The sequence below is a fragment of the Salmo salar genome, chromosome 06 (assembly GCF_965601325.2).
Source record: "Salmo salar chromosome 06, fSalSal1, whole genome shotgun sequence".
Lineage (NCBI taxonomy): Eukaryota > Metazoa > Chordata > Actinopteri > Salmoniformes > Salmonidae > Salmo > Salmo salar.
Window position 1 is genome coordinate 42296617 of NC_138296.1, and position 20801 is coordinate 42317417.

Here is a 20801-nt window from a genome sequence, read left to right on the forward strand (position 1 = left end):
ATATGTTTACATGCTATGATGAGCATGAATACACATTTTATATGAAACTGTTCATTCTGAAAGACTCATTTCCACCTGCCTGTCAACTCATTCTATTCACCCCCGACTCATTTTCCACCGGGAATCTTTCTCCTGATGCCCCTCCTCTCTCCAGGTCTCCCTCGGAAAGTAGTTTAGATGGTTTACCTCAATGACAGTTTCTGGTTTGAACAGGTTAGATATATAACCTCCATTTTTATATAACCCTATCATCTTCAGAGTAATTGTAGAGAGAATGTAATGAGTAGCTAAACTCCTAGTCGGTCTGATTCCTTCACCTACAGTCAGAAGTTTACATACACCTTAGCCAAATACATTTAAACTCAGTTTTTCACAATTCCTGACATTTAATCCTGGTAAAAAATCCCTGTCTTAGGTTAGTTTGGATCACCACTTTATTTTAAGAATGTGAAATGTCAGAATAATAGTAGAGAATGATTTACTTCAGCTTTTATTTCTTTAATCACATTCCCAGTGGGTCAGAAGTTTACATACACTCAATTAGTATTTGGTAGCATTGCCTTTTTAAAAATTTTAACCTGGGTCAAACGTTTCGGGTAGCCTTCCACAAGCTTCCCACAATAAGTTGGGTTAATTTTGGCCCATTCCTCCTGACAGAGCTGGTGTAACTGAGTCAGGTTTGTAGGCCTCCTTGCTTGCACACGCTTTTTCAGTTCTGCCCACAAATGTTCTGTAGGATTGAGGTCAGGGCTTTGTGATGGCCACTCCAATACCTTGACTTTGTTGTCCTTAAGCCATTTTGTCACAACTTTGGATGTATGCTTGGGGTCATTGCCCATTTGGAAGACCCATTTGCGACCAAGCTTTAACTTCCTGACTGATGTTGCTTCAATATATCCACATTATTTTCCTGATGCCATCTATTTTGTGAAGTGCACCAGTCCCTCCTGCAGCAAAGCACCCCCACAACATGATGCTGCCACCCCCTTGCTTCACGGTTGGGATGGTGTTCTTCGGCTTGCAAGCCTCCCCCTTTTTCCTCCAAACATGACAATGGTCATTATGGCCAAACTGTTCTGTTTTTGTTTCATCAGACCAGAGGACATTTTGCCAAAAAGTATGATCTTTGTCCCCATGTGCAGTTGCAAACCGTAGTCTGGCTTTTTGATGGCGGTTTTGGAGCAGTGGCTTCTTCCTTGCTGAGCGGCCTTTCAGGTTATGTCGATATAGGATTCGTTTTACTGTGGCTATAGATACTTTTGTACCTGTTTCCTCCAGTATCTTCACAAGGTCCTTTGCTGTTGTTCTGGGATTGATTTGCACTTTTCGCACCAAGTATGTTCATTTCTAGGAGACAGAACGTGTCTCCTTCCTGAGCAGTATGACGGCTGCGTGGTCCCATGGTGTTTATACCTGCGTACTATTGTTTGTACAGATAACATGGTACCTTCAGGTGTTTGGAAATTGCTCCCAAGGATGAGCCAGACTTGTGGAGGTCTACATTTTTTTTTCTGAGATCTTGCCTGATTTCTTTTGATTTTCCCATGATGTCAAGCAAAGAGGCACTGAGTTTGAAGGATTGCCTTGAAATACATCCACAGGTACACCTCCTATTGACTCAAATAATGTCAATTAGCCTATCAGAAGCTTCTAAAGCCATAACATAATTTTCTGGAATTTTCCAAGCTGTTTAAAGGCACTGTCAACTGAGTGTATGTAAACTTCTGACCCACTGGAATTGTGATACAGTGAATTATAGGTGAAATAATCTGTCTGTAAACAATTGTTGGAAAAATTACTTGTGTCAAGCACAAAGTAGATGTCCTAACCGACTTGCCAAAACCTATAGTTTGTTAACAAGAAATTTGTGGAGTGGTTGGAAAACGAGTTTTAATGACTCCAACCTAAGTGTATGTCAACTTCCGACTTCAACTGTATGTTGCTGTGTATGAGCAGGGCTTTGATAAACCAATCAGTGGTGATCCAGGGGTGGCTGCACTCCAATGTAAAGGGGAGTGACAAAGGACCAGTAATTATTCTCAAGGTGCATAGAAATGCCCAAGTCGTTGGAACAACAAAAGACCCTACATCTAATGATTTGGCATTGAGCTTCGATCACTGTGCATCAGGAGGACAAGTTCATTGAGGAACGTTTTGGCAAGTGCTGCTGTTACACTTGGGTATTTCCTCATGTTCATCGAAAGCCATCTGGCCTGGTCGTAAGAAACGTGATGAAATGTCATCTATTTACAGCTGTGCACCCACACTGTCATAGCTAAACAGCAGAAAAAAATCAACCATGATGAAACCAGTGTTGGTTTGAAAGTGTCTCTCACCTCCGGCTCCGTCTCTTTGCTCCCTCTCTGTGATTCTGTGAACATTGACATCATGGCTGCTGCTTCACTCATTAGAAGATTCTAGATCATGGGCTTGAGTGCTGCCAGGAAATAATCATCAGAGGCTGCAGTAATCCGATAGCTGCTTCCATCCCTTTCCTCCTCTCAGGCTGAACCAGGCTGGGTCTTAGAGACTCATAAACAGATGCCTCACTACCAGTCAGTAGGATGGATGGCCATGGTTCAGGTTCTGGTAGGAGGCTGCCATTTTCCATGTGGTGCCCTGAAGAGAGAACGCAGCCAGCTTTTAGAATTGGAAGTCCTGGTTTCTAGAAGGCAGCAGGGGAAGCAGGCTTCCAGGGTCAAGGGGAAACCCTGGTAGAAAGGAGGCTTCCTGCTTGGCGCTCGCTCCCCTGCCGTGTACACTCCTTAAAACACTGTGGCCTCCTGCAGCTGCCCCTTTCAGTTGCATTTCCTCTCGCAACGCTCCTTCCTTTAAATGAATCCCACTCATTTGAAACCATGGCCATATAACGTTGTCGCTATCCACAACCACGGCATTGACTGCTCATATTGGTCGGACTTGTTTTTGTTTGATAAATGTAGCATGAGGGATGCCAACATGGTGTGGGTTTTGTTCATCAAAGCAGTTTTTTTAGAGCATCCGGAGCAAAGAAGTGTTCTCCTCAGAGCCTCTGTTTTGAGAAGTGAATCGATTTTTACTACTCAACTGTTTTTTTTTTTTTATATTGAGAGGCATTTTTGACTTCAATGGAAACTCACTTTTATTGCAAAATTGCTGACTATTCCAAATGAAGTACTTATCTGAGCTCTTTCCCTTGTTTTCTTAGTTGTTCACGTTATGACATTTTCATGTTTTGTTAGATTTGGCTTGTAAGCTAAAAGCAAATGCCATGCATGTTCGCCATGGGTAATTCAGTAGACTTCCCTGGAAGGACAGATTATGTAATAGCTTACTGCTCACAGTGCTTATGAACTGAAAATGCAAAAAGGCCATAAGCATCATTTCATGACTAGAGTGCTTTAGTATTAAACTGTAATCTCTTTTCCAGTGATACAAGCTGAAAGGATTTATGGCTGATGGACAGGATGTTCAGAAAGCATGACTGTACACCTGTTCTTTACGAAGATTAGACCTATATTTATTTCCATGTTACGTCGAATAGGAAGTGAGGCATGTTTCTGTGTTGTTTTTTTTCCTCGGGGGAAATTTGCCTCCGGGATTGTCGATGGAATAGTCTCTTACTTTATTGCTCTTTGCCGAATAGTTTGACACCACCTTGATATGATCCTGTCTGAATGTGACAGCAGTAACACTAGCCTCGGTCCTGTCCTTTATAGCCAATAACCACGTTTCCATCCATACATTTTACGTGAGTAAAGTCATACAGTATAAAAAATAAAATAAATAACAGCTGTGATGGAAACAGGAAGTTTCAGTACAATTTTATAAACGCTGACAGATAAGTTGTTCGTTTGACATGGTGGGATCTTTTTTGTTTCGGGGAAAAAATTTATTATGCGAGAAATGGTGGTGGAAATGCCTTTATGCGCAAATATATAATAGCCATGATATGGAAGTAAACTTGGAGTCACTTGATGACATGGTGTGTGGTCCTCCCACTACGACTCAGGAAACCATGCACTTTATTAGGCTACAGATGAAATAAGTTATGGTGAACTTCACAGGGTGGTGAAAGTGCACGGTATGAGCTTGATGCTCCTTTCCAACAAATGTTGAGGGTCTTATTCTGGTGACATGATGATCGATGCTTGACTGCCGTTTTGACAAAATAAAAAATATTCTCTGTGATGATATCATCATGTAGACTAACCTACCACAGAGCCTACCCTAACTGTATCTGTGAGCTGTTGGCCAAAGCACACATGCCAAGACCAGACTAGTCACATTTTGCTATTTAACCCCAAAAAGTTTTTGTGGCGAAACTGTCGGTCGAGTTGAAAATGTAATGGAAACGCGTTAAACATTCACATTTTATTCGGTAAGCGGAAAAGTACATTTTTGTGCGCTACGTCATCATGCACTGATTTTTATCCGCGACAATTCAGTTTGGTGGAAACGCCACTGGTGGGAATATGCGCATATTTACTCGCATGAAAACCTCTCACCAATTGGATGGAAATCTAGTTTATATCGTCATTTTATTCGATAGATTGGCAGTCTAGTTATGACACAATAAATGATATCTTCTGTCACGACTGCCATTGCTTTTCAAAGAGAACCAATTGTAATTTGTCATTTCTAGACATTAGAATCTCATCCCTTTTACTTACACAATGTAGAACTAAAAGACATTTTTCAACCACTCTCCATTCTTCTCTTAATCCAAGCTGATTTACCACTTCACAATAGATTTTCTTTTTCTTTGTTTGGCTGGAATATGGGCTGACTGATCAGTCAGAAGTAGCCTGGGTTTGGTTTGGTCTCTAGTAAGACTGAGCGCTTCAGAGTTCCCAGGGAGGGAGCACGTCCTGAACACTTTAGGGATCCTCTTCAGTTTAAAGATGAAGAGAACAGAGGCCTACCCAGATCTATAATTCATGTGAAGGGAGCAGTTTGAGGAGTCTGTTGAGGGAGGTTGAGTCAATGATGGAGGCTGTGGTGATGCGATGCCTCCAATAATAATTAAATCAGCATCTCTACTGTACCTACCCTTAGAAACCCTCTGAAGGATCTTCATTATGACAACGTGGGTGGTTTGGTGTGAAAGGCATGTATTACTACAGAGATACTACAGTAGTCTTATTTGGAAGTGTTTCTTTGTTTTCTATCTAAATGACATTTACATTGTCACTCAGTTCTTATCTGATCTTATCCAGAATAACTAACAACATCCTTCCCTTTTAATGCTATGATAATACAGTGCAATAATCGTCGTAAAATGTACTTACGTCTGTCTCATGTGAAACTGAATCTATTGTTTAATGGTGCCAGTACACTCTGACATCATTGATTGTGTTATATCATGTGCGTTGTATTGTTAATGACTTTGCCTTAATGCTATCTCTCTGAATGTTGCGTTTCTTCTAGACGTGTGCTGTGGCAGGAGCCTATCAACCCGTACTATGTCAACACGGGCTACGCCATGGCCCCTGCCACCAGCGCCAACGACAGCGAGCAGCAGAGCATGTCCAGTGCCAGCGACGTAGACACACTCTCCCTGACAGACAGCAGTGTGTACGTACTCGCACAGCCTCCGCATCACCTCCCACTCACACGCATGCACACGCACAATCGGCCAAACTGTAATAGTACATACCACAAGTAAGGGCAGAATGCCTCGAATGACGGTTCACTTCCCTGTTGCTTGCTATTCAGCATGAGGACCTTCAAAAAGAATTTCATGACATGTGGGTGTAGAAAACAATAGTGAGAGTGTGTTATTTTCAATTTCACCCATGCCCAGTATATCTGAGCTCTACCTGGGTCGTATTCATTAGGGCACACAGTAGCAAAACGTTTTGCCACAGAAAACAGAAACAAGTTTCTCATTGAACAACTTCAGGTAGTCCCTCTTTTTGAGTACGTTTTCTTCCGTTTGGTGCCGAATGAATAGGGCCCTAGTCTGACTGTAGCGCCTCCTGCTGCACGCAGACTGGTGCCATGGTGCCATTTCCCCCTGTCTGTCTGTCTCACTGGGAGCAGCAACACATCTCTCTATGTTCCTCTCCTCAGAGAACAGCCATCTGTTCATTACGCACACAAATGATCGCTGCTAAATGTCATTACTTAAGCTAATTATAGAGCTATAAACTGGGAGCTACGACAGGGCCAAAGTATGTCATTTGAAGGCATTGACCTGTTACCCTTTAAGTCAAGTTTCCCGGAATTCTGAGGAAATGGTGGAGAATTGATGGTAAAAGGTTGAGTAGATTTTGACAGGCTCTCATAATTGTGTAAAAGGAGTCGGTACACAATGAATAAAAATAAAATGTTATAGCCTACGTCTTATGACATACCCACATTGCTTGACAACGGTTTGTTTCAAGATGGGTAAATGTATAAGCAGTGCCTTTGGAGGATCCCTTGTTGGACACAAGCTGTTATTTAGCGCAGCAATCCTCTTTCTTCTGCCTTAGCAGGAAGCAGACTGTTTCCTTTTAGAGTAAATCGAGCTAGGATCAGTGGCGGTTCTAGACCATTTCAACTGGGGGGGGGCCAAGCTGGGGCCAGTTGTACTGTTAGAGGGGCCAGTTACATTAGACGTTATTGTTGTCATATCGTTTTCTTCACTGCGTTGCAGACATTAGCAGGCAAAAGACCATGTTCATAATCATCATCGTTGCCACTGTCTAATAACGGATGTAAAAAAAGAACGATAGAAAAATGTGTTATGTAAAAATTATTTCATACGCCACAAGGGGGTCCAAAAATTGTTGTCACAGGGGCACTGGACGAACCGCCCCTGGCTAGGATGTGTTGGCAGAGGGAAGCCAGAGAAGAGAGAAGACAGGAACGGGGCTGTAAGTTCAGAGATGGCACGGGGGAACGCATGTTAAAAAAAACATCAAAGGCTGCTCAGCAGGACAAAAACATGTGTCTGAAGCAGGTTAGATTAGAGGCCATTATCTGCTGTTTGTTCCACAGCTCCTGGCACAGATGAGGCAAACCCAGCAGGACCACTGAGACTTGGGATAAAACAGTTCTTTGTGTTGGTGTCAGCGACCACTCCAGCTTCAAAGTAACCTATGAGTTTTCTAGTTTTGAATATGTTTGTAAAATTGTCCTTTTTCTGTTTTTGTTCCAGAGATGGGGTTCCACCATACAAATATCGCAAACAGCATCGACGAGAGATGCACGAAAGTGCCAAAGCAAATGGGCGTGTGCCACTACCTCATATTCCTGTAAGTTAACCTCGGTTTAGCTGCACACACACACACCTACACAAACAAGTACGCACACATACCTGCAAGAACCCCACTCGCTCATCAAAGACTGCTGACATGGCTGTAACCTGGTATTCTAGAAACATCAGTCTTTCTCAAATGTTCCCATCTCTCCACCTTCCTGCATTTGTAAGATGCCTGACTGCATCTCTCTCTGGGCCCGTGTAGGGTGTGTGAATAGCTCATAGTGAGGCTTGTGCTTTCTAAACTGTGTCTGGTGCTCTCCTCAGCCCTCAGCTGTCTGTCTGTGTTGAAGCCCGTCAGACAGCAGTGTTTCTCCTCTGTGGCAGTCCCACCTCCCTGCATGCCTCTGCAGCTCCCTACAGGAGAACTCCCATCCTAATTGGGCCTCGGAGTCAAGAGTTCTGTTGAACAAGACTCTCTCCCTCACATTAGGATGCATGTATGTTTTTGGGTAGAATATATATTTTTTTTTCACCGACTTCTGTTTTTCGGTACACAGAATACAAAATAATAAAGAAACGAGCTATGCATTGCAGAATAATGGAAACGCTGTCTGTCTTGTCCTTGATTGTTCCGTTTTTTTTTTTTTTGTCTAATGGATTAGTCCCAGACACATACTGCAGTGGTAATAGAGAAACGTACAGTGCATTTGGAAAGTATTCAGACCCCTTGATTTTTTTTCCACATTCTGTTACTTGAAAGGCATATTCTAAAATGGATACAATAAAATAGAATCCTCATCAATCTACATAATAATGACATTTTTGCAAATGTATTAAAAATCAAAAACAGAATTACCTTTATTTACATAAGTATTCAGACCCTTTGCTATGGGACTTGAAATTTAGCTCAGGTGCATCCTGTTTCCATTGATCATCCTTGAGATGATTCTACAACTTGATTGGAGTCCACCTGTGGTAAATTCAATTGATTGGATATGATTTTGAAAGGCACACACCTGTCTATAAGGTCCCACAGTTGAAAGTGCATGTCAGAGCAAAAACCAAGCCATGAGGTCGAAGGAATTGTCCGTAAAGCTCCGAGACAGGATTGTATCGAGGCACAGATCTGGGGAAGGGTACCAAAACATGTTGGCAGCATTGAAGGTCCCCAAGAACACAGTGGCTTCCATCATTCTTAAATGGAAGAAGTTTGGAACCACCAAGACTCTTCCGAGAGCTGGCAACCCGGCCAAACTGAGCAATTGGGGGAGAAGGGACCTGGTCAGGGAGGTGACCAAGAACCCGATGGCCGCTGACAGAGCTCCAGAGTTCCTCTGGAGATGGGAGAACCTTCCAGAAGGACAACCATCCCTGCAGCACTCCACTAATCAGGCCTTATGGTAGAGTGACCAGACGGAAGCCACTCCTCAGTAAAAGGCATATGACGGCCTACTTGGACTTTGCCAAAAGGCACCCAAAGGACACTCAGACCATGAGAAACCAGATTCTCTGGGCTGATGAAACCAAGATTGAACTCTTTGGCCTGAATGCCAAGCGTCACATCTGGAGGAAACCTGGCACCATCCCTACTGTGAAGCATGGTGGTGGCAGCATCATGCTGTGGGGATGTTTTTCAGCTGCAGGGACTGGGAGACTAGTCAGGATCGAGGCACAGATGAACGGAGCAAAGTACAGAGAGATCTTTGATGAAAACCTGCTCCAGAGCGCTCAGACTTGGGTGAAGGTTCACCTTCCAACAGGACAACGACCCTAAGCACACAGCCAAGACAACGCCGGAGTGGCTTTGGGACAAGTCTCTGAATGTTCTTGAGTGGCCCAGCTAGAGCCTGGACTTGAACCCGATCGAACATCTGGAGAGACCTGAAAATAGCTGTGCAGTGACACTCCCTATCCAACATGACAGAGCTTGAGAGGATCTGCAGAGAAGAATGGGAGAAACTCCCCAAATACAGGTGTGCTAAGCTTGTAGCGTCATACCCAAGAAGACTCAAGGCTGTAATCACTGCCAAAGGTGCTTTGACAAAGTACTGAGTAAAGGGTACTTATGTAACTGTGATATTTCAGGGTTTTTTTCTCTCTTTTTTTCAATTTTAAAAAAATTCTAAAAACTCGTTTTTGCTTTGTCATTATGGGGTGTTGAGTAGATTGATAAGAACAATGTAATACATTTTATAACAACCCTGTAACGTAACAAAATGTGGAGAAAGTCAAGGGGTCTGAATACTTTCGGAATGCACTGCATACACAGAGTGTACAAAACATTAGGAACACCTGCTCTTTCCATGACATAGAATGACCAGGTGAATCCAGGTAAAAGCGATCAACCCTTGTTGATGTCATTGTTAAACCCACTTCAATCAGTGTAGATGAAGGTGACGATAAGTTATGTGGATTGTGTATGTGTGCCATTTCAGAGGGTGACTGGGCAAGACAAAATATTTAATTGCCTTTGAACAGGGTATGGTAGTAGGTGCCAGGCGCACTGGTTTGTGTCAAGAACTGCAACCCTGCTGGGTTGTTCACGCTCAACAGTTTCCTCTGTGTATCAAGAATGGTCCTCCACACAAAGGACATCCAGCCAACTTCACATAACTGTGGGAAGCATTGGGGTCAACATGGGCCAGCATCCCTGTGGAACTCTGACACCTTGTAGTCCATGCCCTGATGAATTGAGGCTGTTCTGAGGGCAAAAGGGGGTGCAACTCAATATTAGGACGGTCTTCCTAATGTTTTGTACACTGTGTGTACAATCTTCATTAATAGAGGGTAATAGCCACAGTAGTGAAGTCATTTCTACAGCCAGGTCTTCTAACGGCCATAAAGCTACTCTGGGCTGTTTGTGTGTAAAGCTTTGTCTGTGATGGGTGAAATGAATATGAATCCAACTGAAACCTAATTCAAAGAGAAAATAGCAGTCAGAGCTGGAGAAATCCGGCTTTGTAATCAGCACGTGGACATATCCTGTGTGCTTCGGTGGGGCCCCGAGTAAAACGGCCCTCTACAATATTTAGGCTATACCCGGAATGTACTTTAATCTCTCTTTGCTAGATTACTACAACAATGCACCTTACAGGCTTGAGTTGTGTTGGAAATACCAGCTAAGAGCTGCATATACCCAGCATCTCCCTTTGATAAAAATGTACTTCACTCTGCTACCTGTAATTAAACATGCAATGATAAGGATTATTTTGAACGGACAATCACCTTTTAGAGATTAAGTCTGGTCTGTGGTCTACCAGTGAGTTTTCACTGTGTTTTTCCAGACGTGGTCTGCAGCTCAGACACCGGTAACCTATATTTAACTAGGCAAGTGGGGCACGGTGTCACGCTGCGACGGGTCGATCTGGAGATTTGATTTCGGTGTTTTCTTTTTTAATGACCATTATGAAGTCACTGACCAACAAAGTTGTTTATGGCTGACATTTGACTATCTTATGCATTTTCTCTAACTTTGGAAGTACTCTATGTTGAAACGTTATTGTTGAGATGAATGCCTGCGGCTTACAGCATACATTCTGCGTAGCAGCCGTATATACAGATTATTCAAAGCCTTAAACCATGTCAAATCAGACCTTGTAGGTACTACATTAGCTACTAAGCAGTAGTCTTCTTGACTTTGGTTTGAGGTCATTGTTTTGGCACGTTCATTTCCATTACAGGTCCCCTGTTAGCTTTTTCCCTGATAAACTGTAGACTTGTTTGATAAGTCTTTCCTCCTTTATGTACCATTTTCTCCCTTCTGTTCTATTAACCAAAGTGAACAGCATAGAGGCCACAGGTTTTACCTTTTTGAGGAGAAAACGGCAACAATGTTATCAGCGAATGACTACCGGTACAATTTGAAATGAACTGGAAATGGTGTGTTTCCCTCTGTTAGCGAACAAACCGGATACCAAAGGACATTCACGTGGAGCCGGAGAAGTTTGCGGCGGATCTGATCAGCCGGCTGGAGGGAGTGCAGAGGGAGAGGGAGGCCCAGGAGAAACTGGAGGAGCGGCTGAAGAGAGTCCGATTGGTACGTTGTTGTCCACAGAAATACCACCTTGCATGATCCCTCTCCCTGGTGGGGCGCTATACTGCTCTATATGCCCCCATCATCCTCTTAACAACCTCTTACCATGTTCTCTATAGCTTGGTCACTGTTTGTCTGGCTGTCTATCAGAAGGTACGCTGTAATATCTCCGTTGTTTGAAAGGACTGGTTTGATTCATTAAAAGGAAACCGACATTATTCCATTCTGAATCATTTATTGAAGTGTTGCTCTGGCCTATCAGGGATCCATCCCACTGTATCCTGGAGCCCTTTGTCTCTGGCATCAGATGGAACACCTGTAAGACAGCCTGAGCCACTTGTGAGCCTGGCGCAGTGTAATGACTTTGTTTGAAGTCAGTTGGAGCGTGAAGAAATGCCTGCGCTCACCGCAAATGGAATCTCTTTCGGTACACAGAGCCATTGTCTCAAGTCTCAAGGCAGGTATTTTATGTCGTTTGGCCCCTCCGTAAGAGGAACCGCCATCATGGAACAGTAGGTTTCTCTTTTATTAAGAGCTGGTGGCAGACGGGAGTGACAAATAGTGACTGTATTAACTGATATTCATACCTAAATCAAAGATAAGCTAGTCCGTCCCCCCCCCCCCCTTTCCTCTCCTCTGCTCCCTTACCTGCTTTTCATCCACAGACTTACACCTGATCTCACTGAATGTGGCCTCAATCCAATGTTATAGGATGGAGAGGTCACATCCGGTCTAGGCATACTCCCTCAGTAGTGTCTGAAAGGAACGGGTCAATATAGCAGGATAGCCTGTGGTATTATGGTGCTGTTGACTGATGAAATCATTTGTCGTCTTCATCTCTCCTCTAAATAATACAGAACCTTTAGGATCAATACATTGGTGCCACTGAGAGAGAAATAACTTAATAGGTGTTTTTCGCTTTACTTTTCAACGCTCTGAATATTGGCCCACCTAATGTATAATTTACATGTTCAATAGCAGCAGTACGTTCCACTTCCCTGAGGTGAGAGTGAGTGAGAGAGGCTCGGTACATCACATTCATTAGTAGATGCCTTTTAGCAGGATGGGCTCAGCAGGTCTGGATCTGGCCTCATTTTGGCACGAACAGGGTAACTGAGAGTGCAGAGCAATGGCCTGCACAGCTGCTCTGAGCCAGAGACTGAGAGCCAGGCCAATATCTGCACGCGCCAGTCAGACCCTCATCAAAAAGTCCTTAGCTACCGCCCAGGATTCCTCTACCTGGAGTGAGCATCAAAGCCTCCATCACATAAATTGCCCACTGTTATTTGCCAATGATTCCCATGTTGAAATGCCATCAAAGGTGTGTGGGAAGGATGAGGCGGTGAGGAGCCAATGGGGGCTGATGTGTTTTAGTTATGGGAGTGGAAGACTGAGTCCACACATCCTTAGCAATTCAGTTAGTTGCAGAGACGGAGACAGACCTGGTGAAATAAGGGCACAATGGTATGCACAGCTGCTACATGTCATACACTTAGTTACTATGGCTGTACGTGTCATACAGTTAGTTACTATGGCTGTACGTGCCATACAGTTAGTTACTCTGGCTGTACGTGCCATACAGTTAGTTACTATGGCTGTACGTGCCATACAGTTAGTTACTATGGCTGTACGTGGCATACAGTTAGTTACTATGGCTGTACGTGCCATACAGTTAGTTACTATGGCTGTACGTGCCATACAGTTAGTTACTATGGCTGTACGTGTCATACAGTTAGTTACTATGGCTGTACGTGTCATACAGTTAGTTACTATGGCTGACTGTGCCTTTGTCTAGGAAGTAGAACATAGCAATTTTGTAGCTTGAAATATATAGCTATTTAATTGTAGTAAAAATCAAGGGTCTATTGAGAGCTAAGATTATGCTGGCAGACATGATGTAGAGTGAAATAGCTTTGCACCACAGAGGATGAACATTGCCTCTGCAGCAGAGCCGTGATAATGCCACAGCACGTGTTAACACATGGTCTCGTGGAAGTGTGCCATCTGCTGGTGTGACTGATTGGAACAAATTGCCTTTTGCCTTTTTGAAATGACTTTAGCAGTTGTTCTTTCACAATGTGGTGAGTTGGGGCTCCGTTTATTTTCTTGGGAAATGACCAGACACTGAAGCTCATACATGTGGGTTGTAATTGAGATTTGTCTCAATGTACAGCACAAATTAATGTGTAGGATATATTTGTGTATTATATACTGATGTGATCTCTGATATGTCAACTTGTAGTATTGCTGTTGAGTTGGGTAGTAACCATCTTCAGTATATTTTATGATCATTTATTTTTCTTTCTGGAAGGAGGAAGAGGGTGAGGATGCAGACATCTCCACATCCACCTCGTTCTCCAGTCACAGACTGCCCCCTGGTGGCCACCCACAGCACTACAACAACCCCCGCTACTCTGACATCGGGTACAGCGGCCTGGCGCTGCGGCCTGACGCCCACGAGGAGAACCCCGAGAGCATCCTGGACGACCACGTCCAGCGAGTCATGAAGACCCCCGGCTGCCAGTCCCCGGGCACTGGCCGTCACTCTCCCAAGTCCCGCTCACCCGACGGCTTCCCTGGTGGCAAGGTGCCCGGACCTGGGATGCCACCGCCCACAGGCCCGGGCAAACACCCAGCTCGGCTGGGGCCCAAGGGGGAAGCTGCCAGCCACCAATACCACCACAAACACGTGCACCACATCCACCACCCGGCCGGAGGGAAGCCCAAAGAGCAGGTGGAGGCTGACGCAGCCATGAGGGTCAATGGTAACTTCCACTGGGGGACGGAGCAGCACAACTATGGGTCCAAGTCTCGCAACTATGCTGACGGCACGGGCCCCAGCCCGATGGATCCTATGGGCTACAGGTACACACAGAAACACACAGCCTCTTCATGTCTCTTTGAATTATGTTGACTCCAATGTTTTTTTGTTGTTGTTTTTTTACACTTGCCATTAACGTCATTGTCCTTTTTATCACGCAATTTCCATAGTAGCAAAGGTAGCACGCTATCGAAGCGTTCATTTAAGAAGGCTGAGGAGGTGCGGACCTTTGAGGTGCCCGTGCCTACGGAGGACGTGGAGAGGAACCAGAAGATCCTCCAGTGGATGATGGAGGGAGAGGCGGTCCGCAACAAGAAGAGCCCCTACGGGTGAGTTCCGGCTTTATGGGTGACCGCTAGCTGTCTTTCCCACGTAGGGAATCAGTAACGTACAACCACAGTGATGCAAGTCAATTGAATTAACTCTGATCTGTATTATGGTGGTATGTGTACATTTGGGTCCGACAATGACAAGGATGTCTCCCAGGAGCACCACAGGGTCCAAGAAGACCCCGTCGAGCCACGAGGTGTCGCGGCCCAGCTCTGTGGAGCGTCCCGGGGCAGTGCATCCTTGGGTCAGCGCCCAGCTGCGGAACAATGTGCAGCCCTCACACCCCTTCATCCAGGACCCCACCATGCCCCCCAACCCGGCCCCCAACCCCCTCACCCAGCTGGAGGAGGCTAGGAGGAGACTGGAGGAGGAGAAGAAGAAGACGGGGACCTTACAGACCAAACAGAGGTGAGTCGGCGTTGCCTGGGGAGGAAGGGAGAGGTCTCTGTCACAGCCTGGTTCTTCATTGTCATGTCTAGCCATCCTCTGTATTGTTGCAGTGATTGTGGCAGCCATGTGACTGAATCACCAAACTCATCCTTTTGATAATACAGGAAAAAAGAGTAACGTTGTTATCGAAAAGTAATGTTTGTGCTGAAACAGCGAATGTTGGGGTGAGCTGAGGCATGACAGGGTCTCAAGACCTCTAAAGAATGAAATATTCTTCCCTTTTTTTCTTCACATTTCTCACTGATCAAACCCCCTTTTGAGTAGCGTGATGCACTGACCAACCTTGTTTTACATTTTCATTGAACATCTGTGCATGATCACTGGTGTGTTTATCCTGGTTGGTGTGGCCCCGTGGCTGGTCCCCGTCTAACTCCCAGGGTTGTTGGGTCCTTCAGGTATGTGATGGAAGTGATCCAGCGGGGGCGCGCTGCCGCCAGGCCCGCCCTGTTCCCACCGCTCAGCGTGGTGCCTGCCGTCTCTGACACGGAGCTCTCCGAGTCCGAGTACGTCCAGTCTGGTTTACCCCAGTAGCTTTTAACACCCACCCCATTGGTCACAGCAGCACCCAAACCCCCATCCCATTGGTCACAGCAGCATCCCACCTCACCACCTCCTTCCATGTCTATCACCAGCAGCATCCAGACCCGACTGCTCTGTATCTGCACAGCCAAACAGAGCCCTGTCTGTATAACTAGACTCCATAGAGATGAATAGAGGCATATATGTTTGATTACTGGCATTAATACTTGTATCCCCATAATCTAGTAGTAGTTTCCTGTACAATAACATCTGTGTGTAGTTTAGTTTTTTGTCAATTATAAATTCATATTTGATCTGATTATTTGCTTATGTATGGGTGGGGATTAGAATAATCAGTCTCTCCTCTTCAGCCATTTCTTAGTCAGACAGTATTCCATAGCTGCAGGGTCAGGGCTAAGACAGCGGAGGACAGTGAGAATGATTATACCTCTAGCTTCACACTGATGGGATGAGAGGGATTAGAATGATATTAAGTGGAGAGAGATGAGGAAGATGGAACTGGAGGACAGGGAGGGAGGTAGCAGGAGGCAGCAGCTAGGGAGAGGTGTACTGTAAGCTGCGTGGGGCGAGAACGCAGAGCTTTGATGGTTCTCTGTGTGAAGCTGCTGTCTGTTTGATGTCCCGTGGCTTCTTCCTCCGATGGACAGTTTAGTGATGTAGGGGGACAGGATAGCTGCAGTAAGGAGCAGATGAAAGCCTGGCTATTCTGGCATAGCCCCTGGGCCTCTACCACCTCACCCTATCACTGGGCCTCCACCACCTCACCCCACACCATCAAACCCAACAACAGGCCCGGGGGCATGCAGTTGGAACACTATTTACTGTAGTAGCCTGCTCCCTGCTGGTAGCATTTGGGCATAACACCTCTTCATCACAATCCCATTTAAACTTGTGAGCATTTCCTTGCTGGAACAACATTATCCTCCAAGAACTCTGATTGATAAATGAATACTTTCCCTGGACAAGGTCCTTAGGGCAATATTACCTGTACCAGGAGTGCTCAATTTGATAGCATTTTAGAGGAAATCAATGCTGTAAAGTCATACATTGTGTGGCTCATGAAGTATTCAAATCATGAAACTGATTCTTTGAATTTGTTTGTCAAACATATTTTGTATTTATTGGTTGTCTCCTTGTTGGCAGACCTCTGGAAATCAAACTAAGACCGCCCACTAGGGGTCCTCGGCCCCCTGGTTGATTTTGCTTCGCCACCTAAACAGTCATTCACTGCATTGCAACTCAGGTGAAGGTCACAGCCAAAACATTTCTAAGTTGTAAAGAGGGAGTATGAGTGACTTGAAATCTTGTTTTCTTCCGTAAGATTCTGACTGGGAGGAAATTATACCCCTGGATGCCAGAATTTTTTTCCCTCCACTCAAATGATCAGAGCTTGGAGTTCTGCTGAGGTCTTTGAAACATCTCATGCAAAAGATGAAAGGAAGCCTTGACTTGACAAATTGAATGAACCTCTTGCTTGTTTGTTTGCAGACATAAAGTGACGAAGAAGCCCGCGTGTGAGAACATTACGGTGGCCTACTACTTCTGTGGGGAGCCCATCCCGTACAGGACGTCGGTCAAAGGTCGCATGGTCATGCTGGGCCAGTTCAAAGAGCTGCTGACTAAGAAAGGAAGCTACAGGTGAGGTCACTACTCTACCTGGTGAGGCACAGGAAACTAGATTTACAGGACCATGTTATGTAACAGTTTAGTCTATTAAACTCTGAAGTCCTTGAAATTCAATATCACGTTTATGGTAATGTGGAAAACGATGAACCACATTCCAAAGTCAATTTTTCGTCTTATGTAAATTTCGTGCATAATAAATAAAGCTTTTTCAATGAACTTGAACTAACAACCAACTGTTCTCTATCTAACCGACTCTAGGTACTTTTTCAAGAAGGTAAGCAATGACTTTGGGGTGGTGTTCGAAGAGGTACGCGAAGATGACGCCATCTTGCCCATCTTTGAGGAGAAGATCATTGGGAAAGTGGAAAAGATTGATTGACATAGAGGTGGAGAGGAAGGAGACGCTCACAACGTCGGCCTGCGACGGAGCTATCGGTGGATGAGCTGTTCGCTTGAGAGAGACCGAGAGAAAGTGTTTGATTAGAGGGAGGATTGGCAGGGGAGAAAAGGTACGGAGTAAGTCGCTACAGGAGGGAATGGATGAGAGGAGGAGCGAATGAGGAGAAGAGTGCATAGTGGTCACTGTGGGAGACACTCATGACTCCAAGGCTTTCATATCTGCTCAGTGCCACTGCATTGTGCAGACAGAGTAGGAAAGCATTGGACAAAAGAAAAAGCTGTCATTCTCTCCTTCGGTGTCTTTCGGGGTGTAATGTAATGTACCATTGTACAATTTGAATAGAAGAAAAATGCTATGAATCTGCTTACTAAAGCAGCATATTATTTTTGATATGAAGTATCAGAAGGTATCCTTTCTAATGTATCCAAGCTTGTCATTTTTATATGTGTTGGTACCAGATGTGTACAGATTGTCTGTTTTAAAACATAACGATAAAGTTTTATATTATCTATTTAAATATTTGAAAAAGCGGTCGTTTTAATCCTATTAAAGCAGCGGCGCTGTTCCAATTCGACGAGATCCAAGTGTTTTGACAGGGCTGTTTTTCAAGTGTTTTAGGAACTATTATACAGCCCCATGTTCTACCAAGTGCTTTTTACAGGACCACTCAACCTTGCCAGTCCTCTAAAGTTAAGTGGCATTGAGTTGTCGTGCTGCACTTATCACTGTATTAGGCATTAGTGTCAATGGAGCAAAATGAAAAAGGAATGCCTTCTTGAGGTTGCCCTTAACTGATTCTGCCTTCATGTTTTGTGTTTTTCAATTAGAAAGGGGCTCCCCAGCAGTAGCTCGATCTGTGTACAATGTACTGTACTCTGAGGTCTCTAAACTTTCCCCATAGTGTACGTATGTATGCACATTAAATACATGATTATACCCATACCTGCGGACATCTGCCAACTTAAATTGATCCCCACTATGTTCAGTAACTTTAATTTTGCTACATTTAGGTCTTAACTGTAGCAGATCAGGGCAGAAAATAACATCTTTGATCAGAGATCATCACAACCAGTTGTGTACGTGCTACTGACAGTTCAGATCCAGATTCTATTTACAGTCTAGAGCTTTTCTAGGCATTTAAGACCAGAGTCCATAGTAAAAGTCTCCTGAAGGTTCATACACGGGTGTCTGTGTAGAGAAAGGGTCTGTGCGCGGAACTTTGTCACAAAGTAACTACCGCGTTCAATAGAGCGTTGATCATCTAATGTGTGTTCACATGCATTCGGAAAGGCTCCTGACCCCATGGTTTCACTCTGGACAATGAAAGGACATAGTATATGTTTACCTAGTAAATATATCACAAATACAGCTGAATAATGACTTGTAGCCTTTCATAGCTCTATAGAGCTACATTTGGTGCCTGGCAGAAATTGTCTCTAGAAATAACTTTAGTATGAAATGATCTACTTTTTTGATAGGTCACAATACACCAAAGAGAACGGTAGAAGTTGATATATATTTCTCATCCCCTTTTCTCTTCTTTATTTACCCTCATTCACATGGGTACTCTTTGATTATTCTCCAAATCCCTGTGTTGAAGTGGAATTCTCTTGTACGATGTTCTAGGGCAGGGCTCTCCAGCCCTGTCCCTGGAGAGCTACCCTCCATGTAGGTTTCTGCTCCAACCCTGTCCCTGGAGAGCTACCCTCCATGTAGGTTTCTGCTCCAACCCTGTCCCTGGAGAGCTACCCTCCATGTAGGTTTCCACTCCAGCCCTGTCCCTGGAGAGCTACCCTCCATGTAGGTTTCCACTCCAACCCTGTCCCTGGAGAGCTACCCTCCATGTAGGTTTCCGCTCCAGCCCTGTCCCTGGAGAGCTACCCTCCATGTAGGTTTCCACTCCAACCCTGTCCCTGGAGAGCTACCCTCCATGTAGGTTTCTGCTCCAGCCCTGTCCCTGGAGAGCTACCCTCCATGTAGGTTTCTGCTCCAACCCTGTCCCTGGAGAGCTACCCTCCATGTAGGTTTCCACTCCAACCCTGTCCCTGGAGAGCTACCCTCCATGTAGGTTTCTGCTCCAGCCCCAGCTGTAACTAACCTGATTCAGCTCATCAATCAGCTAATGACTACAATTGTTTGCGCTAGATTAGGGTTGGAGGGAACCTGCAGGATGGTAGCTGTCCAGGAACGGCCTGTTCTAGGCCGTTGTGCTGGGGTCAGTGCAAGGTGGAATGTGCTAAGCGTTGTGATTAGGATGGTAAGGACCTTTTTCATCAGAGTGCTGTATTGCTGGGTGTTGTTCTGTGTCAACAACACATATAAGAGGACATCTCCTTTTCTGAGATGCTTTTTTTGTATTTATTTAGATGGATATTTTTCAAGAATCTGTATAAAGTTAACATACGTAGTGGACAACCCTCTATGGCTCCTGTTTAAAGGTTTGAATAACCGTATTTAATGTTTTTATAACGAGAGGTATTTACTCCATGATCTTTGACAATATTGGTACTCAGCCATCATCTGTCACACTACAATGTAGAATTTGGCCCTCTGTTATAATTATTAATAGATGTTCACTGTCTGTATGTATTACCAATGGAGGGCAGTGATTCTTACTGTGAAAGCCCCAAAGTGAACTTCCCCCCCCACTTATGGTCAATGAAATGTACATAACAGCCATCACAGAGTGCCTTTTATTGCCATCCTCTCATGTCATCCGCTATGTGATTCTCACGTATTACTAGGGCCTTGCTTTATATTTTTATTTAGCGTCTTACAAAGGATGTTCTGTTCAAGCGTTTCCTGTGTCACATCTCACTTTGGATAAAACTTTTCTATGTAAATATGTAAAAATTGTACATGTCATCAACCAGCAATTCACTTAGGAGATATTCAATACCCTGGACCTGTTTTCTTTGTGCTGAGTTGTGCGGTTATCATTTAAAGGTACTTGAACAATAAATACATGTAATAAACCTAAACTTCTGCATTACTTGTAGTCATTCAAATGTCTTAACTGTTTTACTGATTTTAAACTATAAACTAACAACACTTTATGGAATACTTAAAATCCTATTAAACTATACTTTACTATAATGTGTTACCCACAAAGTAGATTTGCAATAAATAACAAAAAAAATCTGCAGTGTTTTACTGGCACAGCTTCAGCTGAAGATGGCAGTCTGGATCCGCTGACATTGTGAGCGTTGCTTGAAGTGGGCTGGTTCTCACCCGTACAGGTACCTGCACCTCACGTGTTCTACTGCTTGACTACTGGGAACCTCTTATAGAATATTGGCTCTAGAATATGACACCTAAATCAGTACTGTAATTTATGGCAGTCCGTGACCAGCAGAGTGAGAGAAACATTTCCTAGTGTAAGGAGTAGATTCTCAAACCTGGCTGAGATGACAGCAGTTACAGACAAATC

General features: G+C 44.4%; 1 protein-coding gene across 7 annotated transcripts in view; it reads left to right on the forward strand.

Moving 5' to 3' along the window:
* The window catches only part of LOC106607340 (axin-1), a 33754-nt gene extending 13402 nt beyond the window's left edge, over positions 1 to 20352 (forward strand). For 5 of the 7 annotated variants that reach the window (XM_082976604.1, XM_082976603.1, XM_082976601.1 and 2 more), the window contains exons 3-11: positions 5410 to 5556; positions 7127 to 7223; positions 11070 to 11207; positions 13516 to 14069; positions 14196 to 14354; positions 14512 to 14763; positions 15201 to 15308; positions 16834 to 16983; positions 17230 to 20352. In XM_082976604.1, coding sequence (XP_082832730.1) covers positions 5410 to 5556; positions 7127 to 7223; positions 11070 to 11207; positions 13516 to 14069; positions 14196 to 14354; positions 14512 to 14763; positions 15201 to 15308; positions 16834 to 16983; positions 17230 to 17350 — 1726 coding nt within the window. In that variant the 3' untranslated portion in view covers positions 17351 to 20352. The remainder of the gene's footprint in view (positions 1 to 5409; positions 5557 to 7126; positions 7224 to 11069; positions 11208 to 13515; positions 14070 to 14195; positions 14355 to 14511; positions 14764 to 15200; positions 15309 to 16833; positions 16984 to 17229) is intronic. The other 2 variants (XM_082976605.1, XM_082976606.1) reach the window with 2 other exon arrangements.
* Positions 20353 to 20801: the final 449 nt, after the last annotated feature.